Here is an 8,839-nt window from a genome sequence, read left to right as displayed (position 1 = left end):
TGATTTCTTCAGGAATCTCAGAACTAATCAGATCTTGGGTCTCTTCAGGAGATCCCTTCATAATATCATTTTGATCATTTGTCGATTTGTTTTTCCTAGGATTTCGATCTTTAGAACCCAAAGGTCTACCACGCTTCAGGCGTGCTTTAGGTTCACTAGCTCTCATGTTAGTAGATGGTCTTGCTGGGATATCAATTCGGATAGGCACATTCTCTGCAGGGATATGCGACTTAGTTATCCTTTTCAAATCAGTAAATGCGTCTGGTATTTGATTTGCTATATTCTGTAAATGGATAATTTTCTGGACCTCCTGATTACATATAGGGGTACGTGGATCAAAGTGAGATAATGATGAAACTTTTCACATAATTTCTCTTTTGATTTCCTTTTTCTCTCCCCCTAATTGTGGAAAATTTGTTTCATCAAATCGACAATCTGCAAATCGAGCAGTAAATAAATCTCCCGTCAATGGTTCAAGATAGCGAATAATAGAGGGTGATTCAAACCCAATATATATTCCTAACCTTCTTTGGGGGGCCATCTTACTGCGCTGTGGTGGTGCTACCGGCACATATACAGCACATCCAAAAATTCGTAGATGGGCAATATTTGGTTCATGACCAAAAATTAATTGTGACGGAGAATATTTATTATAATGTGTTGGTCTGAGACGGATAAGTGATGCTGCGTGCAAGATAGCATGGCCCCAAACAGTAGTGGGTAATTTTATTTTCATAAGTAATGGTCTTGCTATCAATTGCAGCCGTTTAATAAATGACTCTGTAAGGTCATTTTGAGTATGAACATAAGCTACAGGATGTTCAACTTCTATTCCAACTGATAGGCAGTAATTATCAAAAGCTTGAGATGTAAATTCTCCAGCATTATGAAGGCGAATAGCCTTTATAGGATAATCTGGGAATTGTGCCCTTAATCGAATTATTTGGGCTAATAACTTTGCAAACGCCAGGTTGCGAGATGATAGTAGGCATACATGAGACCATCTTGAAGATGCATCTATTAGGACCATAAAATATCTAAACAGCCCACTTGGTGGGTGAATAGGTCCACACATATCCTCATGTATACATTCTAAAAAGGCAGGGGACTCAATGCCAACCTTCATTGGTGATGGTCTAGTGATCATTTTGCCTTGATAACAAGCATCACAAGAAAATTCATCATTTGTAAGAATCTTCAGGTTCTTTAATGGATGCCCACTCGAATTTTCAGTAATTCGTCTCATCATTATTGATCCAGGATGGCCCAAACGGCCATGCCAAAGCACAAAAGAATTTGAATCAGTAAACTTCTGGTTTACGATATAGTGTGCTTCAACTGTACTAATCTTTGAATAGTATAAGCCAGAAGATAAAGTTGGTAACTTTTCTACAATGCATTTCTGGCCAGAAATATTCTTTGTAATACAAAGATATTCCACGTTCATTTCATATATTGTCTCAACATGATACCCATTTTGGCGGATATCTATAAAACTCAACAAGTTTCTTCGGGACTTGGAGGAGAACAATGCATTGTCGATAATAAGTTTTATTCCCTTAAACAGAAATACAGTAGCTCTTCCGGAGCCTTCAATCAAACTTATATTACCAGAAATTGTTGAAAAATTTGCTTTTTCCTTATGCAAATAAGAAAAGTATTTTTGATCTTTGAATATGGCATGAGTTCTTCCACTATCAATTACATAAATATCTTCATGACTGGTCTTTGATCCAAACATAATTTGAGGATTATCCATATTCTCTAATACTTTCAAAGTATTTTCTCGAGATGGCAGAGTCTCATGCTGATAACGTGTTATAAAATAAAGACAGTAAAGTAAAGACAAGTATAGAGAGAAACTGATATATTATTCAAACTTCAAACTTATGTACATAATGAACTGAATTCTCCTCTATTTATAGAAGAAAGGAAGCTGTTGTGTAAGCTGCTACTGCAAGCTATTGTGTAAGCTGCTTGTAAACTGTTGCTGCAAGCTGTTGTGTAAGCTGCTTGTAAGCTGCTACTCTAAGTTGTTGTGCCAGATATAAATAATCTTCTACCATGGGTAATATTTATCCATAACGGAGTACCGAAAGGATAAGCTTTTTCAGGAGGCTTATTTCCAATAGAGTACTAAATAGATAAACATATTTACGGCGCAATCTCATATAGATAAGCTTCTTCAGGAAGCTTATTTACAACGGAGTACTAAATGAACATTCATAATATAATATATTTATAACAAAAGTGCTATTCTATATATAGCAACTATTACAAATTTATGCCTCCAATATACTGACTTCAATTTTCTTTTGACTTCTTTACAGATTTTGGCAGTTATAGACAAATAGACCTTTTTCAATTGGATAATAAGATAGTCCAAGAAACATAAACCATTTACTATATCTATCACAATAAGCCTAACGTCCTTTGATTTCCCTATTAAGAAAAAAAGGAAAAAAGAGGAAGCGTGCAGAGTATTAAATCGAAGTTAAAGTGTCCAAAATAATACTCCCTCGGTCCATATTAGTTGCCGTGGTTAGTAAATATATATGGTCCAAAATAGTTGTCATTTTAGAAAATCAAGGTATAATTTATCATTTTTTCCTATTTTGCCCTTAGTTTTAATTGGTCTTGAAAATGAAAAATATTGATTACATAGCATAGAAAATCTAAATTGGAAGAGTACAAACACGTAATGTTATGATTGTTCAGATTGGCTAAACCTTACTCTTTTAAGCATTTAGTCAAGTCCGTTACTGCTCCTGTGAATGCAATTAATTGCTTTGGATCTTTACTGTATTGTTCAATCTCTTATAAAACCTGATCTTAGAACAAATTACATTATTATGAAATATATTTATAAAAAATATGGAGAGAGAACTAAAAACTCATTTGAAAGTTGAAGATTCAACAAACATTGAAGTTGAAGATTCTGCTAAGAAAGTTGAAGATGCAATAGAAATTCAATTTAGAAAAACGGTCAATTTCCATACTTAGGTGCAATGTAGACAAATATTATTTATCCTATGTGTCTGTTTATCTACTCAATGCCAGTGAGTTCTTCATTTGCATCAGCCGACTTGTACATATCAAGTGAGTATCCCTATTGATGGATAAGGCACATAAATAAGGGGAACATTTACTGAGGAGAGATTAATATGTTGAATGATTAAAGATTTAATAAGAGTATAGTAGTCAAAATCTCCTATTAATAGTTTCGTAAGAGCACGTAAAAAAGAAACACAACAACTAACATGGACTAGAGGAAGTAAGACTGAAATGTGAAAAGCATGATAGAAAGAAAAACATGTGCACACAATTGAAAGAAATTGATATTTCCCGAGTAGATTAATGTAGTACTATACTACTATCTATAAGAAGAATGGGGATCGAAAAGTTGTGGTTGCAATTTTTCTTCTTCTTCTTTGTTGTTATTATCAATAAATGTAGAAAAGAATCACTTCCAGTTCATTTTCAGAATGAATTGAATTAAAAAAAAAAGAAGAAAGGAGACATTGAATTACATGTGGAAATTAAATTACAAAACACTTTTGCATGAAGGCCTCAATTCTGTTTCTTATGAGAACTGACTTTCAAAGTTCACACTTCATCCCCATTCCAATTACCTTTCATCTTTGGACCAGTAGGCCCTTCTTCTCCATAAACTTCATTTGGCAATACTTTGACCAATTTTTCAAATGCAGCTTTCAAGTTCCCTTTCAGCAAGCTCTCAATTCTCTTGACTTCATCCCCAAGTGCATAACTTAATTTTGGTCCCCATTCTCTAGTATAATTTAGCCAGGGTGGCTCAATTATTTCAAGATTTTCAGCTGCAACTACTGAATAATTCTCCCCACAGTCTAAAACCAAATTACTCTTAGCTGTATCATTCCTTATCCCAATATCTCCAGTCCCTTGTAAAACCAGCCCTGGTTTAGGATAAATGGCATGCCCATTTAGTGAAGAATAGGCCACAACTTTGTTACCATTTTGGAATTCCACTAGTGGTGCATTAAGCCATGTCCCTCCACTATGTTCTGACAAGTAAACTTTGTGCAAAACCCCATTGAAATTGCTAATTCTAAGTGTTACATGTTCCCAATCACCGATGTGTTCGCCTATTTTCCCTAATGGTACATCGATTAGGCCAAGTTTAGCTGTTCCAGGTCCATTGAATGGATGGAAGATCCACACAGCTATATCAGTGAAAGTTGCCCCTAGCATTGGTTTGATGTGGAGATACACCTCAGAGCTTAGTAAATCTCCTTTAATGGCTTTCTCTTTGTCCTTGGCGTCAATTGGCAAGTCTAGCCAATATGCACCATCATTGGGACCACCTTGTGGAAGATTTGAGCCATTTGGTTCAATGGAACTAGGATTGGATTCTTGACCTTTTTGGTATAGCAAAGCACCATTAGCAAAATACCATTTGACAGAAGAAGGAAGATACTTTTCTTTGGGGTGAAAGTAAACAAGTGGAGAGTATTGTTCAAATAATGCTTGAATTTGGCCAAGGCTAGGCATAGAAGAAAAGGTACCAAACTTGTTATTCTTTAAACAAGCAAGGGATAATGTGTTGGAATCATCATTTTGATCACTTTTGATCCTAGCTAAGAATGTACCTACACTGACCCCTTGTGCTTTTATGCCCCTTTCTCGAGGTCTTGTGCTATGAACATTGATACCATTCGCATTGCTTGTTGTACCTTCACCCCAGATCCAACTCTCAACCTCTAATTTATCGGTAAGATTGGATTGAACACATTGGATTTTGTCCAAGGAAGGTTTTTCAGGTGAGGTTGTGACAACATGACCTAAAGCCTTGTAACCCTCAGGTGGGATTGGCAGCCAAATATAGCCATCATCAGTGCTATTTTTGTTCTTGAGCTTTGAGGACTCACTACTCCAAACAAGTGTATAATCAATTGGATTCTTTAGAGTTTGACCATTATTCTTGTCTTTCCCTACAAGTACCCAACCAAAATGGGGTTGATTGTTTGGTTGGCAATAGCATCCAAACATGGAAAATCCATCTGGAATTGGTGAAGGCTCATAAAATGTTGCTCCAAGATTATCTGGCCCTCCTTTATCAATAGCCCAAACTTTGTTAAATGTCACAATCTGGCAAACTTCTAGCCCTTCTAAATCAACATATCCACTTCCAAATTCCCCACCTGTCATTAGAGTTTCAAGTTCATTAAACTTATCAAACATAAAAGGAAAAACGAATGAAAGATATGTAAACCAATTAATTTACTGAATGGGGGTGTTCATGGTTCAGTTTTGAACTGATTTTAACATACAATTTTCGACTCGATAACTACTAAGTTAAAAGATTGTGAAATTCAAACCTGGTGGCCAATTAGGCAATGGAGATGGAAGCTTGAAAACTGTATCAATAGGCAAAGTTTGCCTTTCTTTGTCTAAAGAAGGAATACAATTTCCCATGAGAGAAATGCTTGTGAATAGCAACCTGAGAATAGATTGGGAAAATACCATAACAAGTAAATAGATTGGGAAGAAGCATATTCCAAGTTTGAGGTGGTTGAGAATTGTAGGCCAAGAATTAATTTACTAGTCCCATCAAGATATTGAGTACAACAAGTTTTGTTATAATTTCGTGCAAGCTAGCATGCTAGATGCTTATCATTATACGTATTATTCAAGCTTTTATTAATTTCACATTTAAATCTATTTGACTTCTAATTCCAAAATTCTTTTTTTGGTTCATGTCTTAGTTATATCTACAAAGTGCTGAAATTTCCTTTAAATTTAGTTATTGGTCTCTTGTCCTAGATACCACGGTGTGAGATAATACTGAGTATGTTGTTATTGTTATTGGTCTCTTGCCTAACCTTCAATTGTCACATAGCTCATTTGCTGGTTTGTCGAATTCTTTTTATTTTTAGATCTGATTCGTCTTTGTGCTTTTTCGGTTTCTTTGAACGCCTCTAAACATTATTACTCCATCTGTTTCAATTTATGTGAACTTGTTTGACTGAGCACGGAGTTTAAGAAAAAATAAAGATTTTTTGAATTTGTGGTCCTAAACAATTCAAAAAAGGGCTTAGAGTATTTGTGTGGTTATAAAAGCTTCTCATTAAGGGTAGAATTGTAAGTTTAAGCAAAATTATTTCTAAATTTAGAAAGGAGTCATTCTTTTTGGAACGGACCAAAAATGAAATATGTTCACATAAACTGGAACGGAAGTAGTAATATTTTTTATTATTTTAATGTCAAAATTAAAAAAATCAGTTTTTAAAGATCCGGTTCATCTTCGGTTTGTTACGATTTTTTGGTTAGTTTGAACACCCCTAAAATAGCAAGACCAATTTCCATGCAGCGACAACATGCAAAGCACATGCATATAAATGACCGACAAAATAACTTTTGTCAAAGTAATGAATGAGTGATGGAAAATATGCAACGTACGCAAACAACAAAGTACGTACCCCATGCAATTGGGTCTTTTGGTCTTCAGAAGTTGTTGGTATCATAACCTAATATGATTATAATGAGAAATTAAGAGGAATACTTGATACGGTGAGCTAAGAAAGGGGAAGTTATCAATCCAGTAGCGAAAATAAAAAACAATAAACTAAGCGAAAGTAAAAATATAAAAAATAAATATACGAAAAGTCAAGGAAGATAACATATAATATATGTTCATAAAAAGGGTTACCTAGCTACATATCATAATTTTTCAGCGACTGGGTATGCTTGGACAAAGATGCTTCCGCCATTGTGCCTAATGCTACTTATATTTGAGCTGCAAAGTCAAGACTGCCCATTTTCCGTCTACATACTATGACAAGATTATAATTCCCATTGTTTGGTACCACTTTGACAAAATAGTATAGCAAAATGGGGTTAACTCCCCCCCCCCCCCCCCCCCCCCAAATCCAGTCCTGATCATTTCATGTCCTATAAAATATGAGATATTTTTTGTAATTTGGGTATCAAACTAAGATTTACATACTTAGTGTCAAGGGGGTTTTTCATTACTTATATAAACAAATTACGTTATAAAAAATAATGTAAAATATGTATACATCTATGTTATTCGATCCCCTTGAAATCAGTAGTGTTCAAAGAAACGGTCAAGGAGACTCAAGACTTCGTATAATATCCTTATGTTTGTATCTATTAGCACAACTTATTTTATAGTAAGTATGTTTTATTTTATATAGCATTCTTTTAAAACTAGTTTGTTCTAGAAAAATGACAGACTTCAATATATGAAAACTATTTATTAACTTTAAATTTTCCTATTTATCTTTAGTAACATGCTCTTAGAAGTATATGTTTACCCAAAAAATCGGATAACGTTAAATTTAGATATGGTTCTAAGAGTACGCAAATTTCTTTGATACAAAATGACAATACAGGTATTTTTTGCTATGAAATGGGAATGACGGACGGGAAGACAGAAAAATATTAGAAGAACAAGCACAATGAAATCTTCATGTATCTTGGAGGATCTGTATCTATTGTAGTATATCTCCCTTTTTATAGTAGAGGGACACTACTTTATCTATAACAATATAATAAAATAATACATATAGTGGAGAACCCATGATGGTTTGTCTCTCCCTTGATTCTCGTCAAGATTCTCTCCCTTGGTGCGGTTGTAACGGCTCTTGTCTGCGAGCTTGGCACTGACTCGAGCTCGGTGCTAGATCGAATACCCAGTCTTAGTTCGAGCTCGGTTCTGCCTTGGAGCATCGATATTCGGGGCCTGTGTCGATCGGCGTTGCCCCGTAGTCCGATTTGGACACGGGCTCGATAATGATATCGAGTTTTGCCGTTGATTGGTCTTATAGCTCGAAGCTTGATGTCTCTACTTCGAAATTCGTCCGAGCTTGCCAAGTGGATACCCTTCGATTAAAACGTCATTGTCTCGACTGGTCTTTATGACTGAGAATCGGTTTTGACTGTACACAGATAGTCCCCTCGTTTCTCGGAAAGGATGTGGCGAGGAATGATATGATTTTCCTGCGGCTCGATCAAATTTATGCTGACATTTCTATCGAACCCGATCTCGACGTATGTGATAGCTGTCCCATCGGCTCGATTTTACCGAGGCATTTAATGTATGTCAGACGGTGGTCGGCCACCACTGATACCGAACCGTTAAGCCTTAGTCTATAAATAGTCTTTCCATACAACTTTTACCACTTTTGCGCCTTCTCTTCTTCCGAACTTTCCTATTTATCCTCTCTACTTCGCTGCTACGGGGCCGTCTATACCAGAATTTTGGTGCTGTCTACTTCTTCCTTTGCATTCCTTCCTTTCATGTCAATGGTGAAAACTTCCAAAACCGTACCTCAAAAGGAAAAAGCCTCTTCCTCACGGTCGTCTGATGATAAGGCGCCGGTGGAGCCGTCAATTCATGACTATGTTCCTGGCCCGTGTATTTTGAAAACCGATTTTAAGGTGGAGAATCCTTCCTCCGTTCCGGGTCGATGTGAACACGTATCGATGTATACATGCTCTATAACGGAGGATCACCTCGAGGCCGTTAGAAAAGACTGCAACTGGGGTTCCGAGGTCGTGTTGCAAATTCCGTCTTCCGATGAGATTGTTACCACTTACGTGGAGGGATTTTTAAGTGTTTACACTTATCCTTTCACACTGGGACCCGTCGACCCGGTGATTATTGATTTCTACAAAAGGTATCAAGTCACCCTTGGCCAAATCCATCCCTCTTTATGGCGCATAGTGATCTTATTGCGACTGTATCGGCCTCAGATCTTTCGAGGACTAGTCAGACTTCATCGTCGGGCATCGAAGGCATTGATGTCGAGTATCGATGAAGACAAGGATCGAGATT

At 36.2% G+C, this 8,839-nt stretch overlaps 1 protein-coding gene across 1 annotated transcript; it reads right to left on the bottom strand.

Moving 5' to 3' along the window:
* Window positions 1-3,403: 3,403 nt before the first annotated feature.
* On the bottom strand, window positions 3,404-5,636 carry LOC104108601 (hypothetical protein At1g04090-like). The gene is made up of 2 exons (XM_009617677.4): window positions 5,358-5,636; window positions 3,404-5,180 (listed from the first exon to the last, which is right to left on the bottom strand). Exons 1-2 carry the CDS (start codon window positions 5,503-5,505, stop codon window positions 3,607-3,609), a joined length of 1,722 nt encoding a protein of 573 aa, XP_009615972.2. The 5' UTR covers window positions 5,506-5,636; the 3' UTR covers window positions 3,404-3,606.
* Between the last annotated feature and the right edge of the window lie 3,203 nt (window positions 5,637-8,839).

This window comes from Nicotiana tomentosiformis, chromosome 8 (genome assembly GCF_000390325.3).
Source record: "Nicotiana tomentosiformis chromosome 8, ASM39032v3, whole genome shotgun sequence".
Taxonomy (NCBI): domain Eukaryota; kingdom Viridiplantae; phylum Streptophyta; class Magnoliopsida; order Solanales; family Solanaceae; genus Nicotiana; species Nicotiana tomentosiformis.
The sequence above is the reverse complement of the archived record's forward strand: the minus strand, read 5'-3'. Positions and strand labels throughout refer to the sequence as shown.

What these genes read in the sequence shown, in the direction of transcription:
- LOC104108601 (XM_009617677.4), bottom strand. Translation starts at nt 5,505, where the DNA reads ATGGTATTTTCCCAATCTATTCTCAGGTTGCTATTCACAAGCATTTCT. An exon ending in ATTGCCTAATTGGCCACCAG is followed by an intron (nt 5,181 to 5,357) that starts GTTTGAATTTCA and finishes CTCTAATGACAG; the next exon opens with GTGGGGAATTTGGAAGTGGA.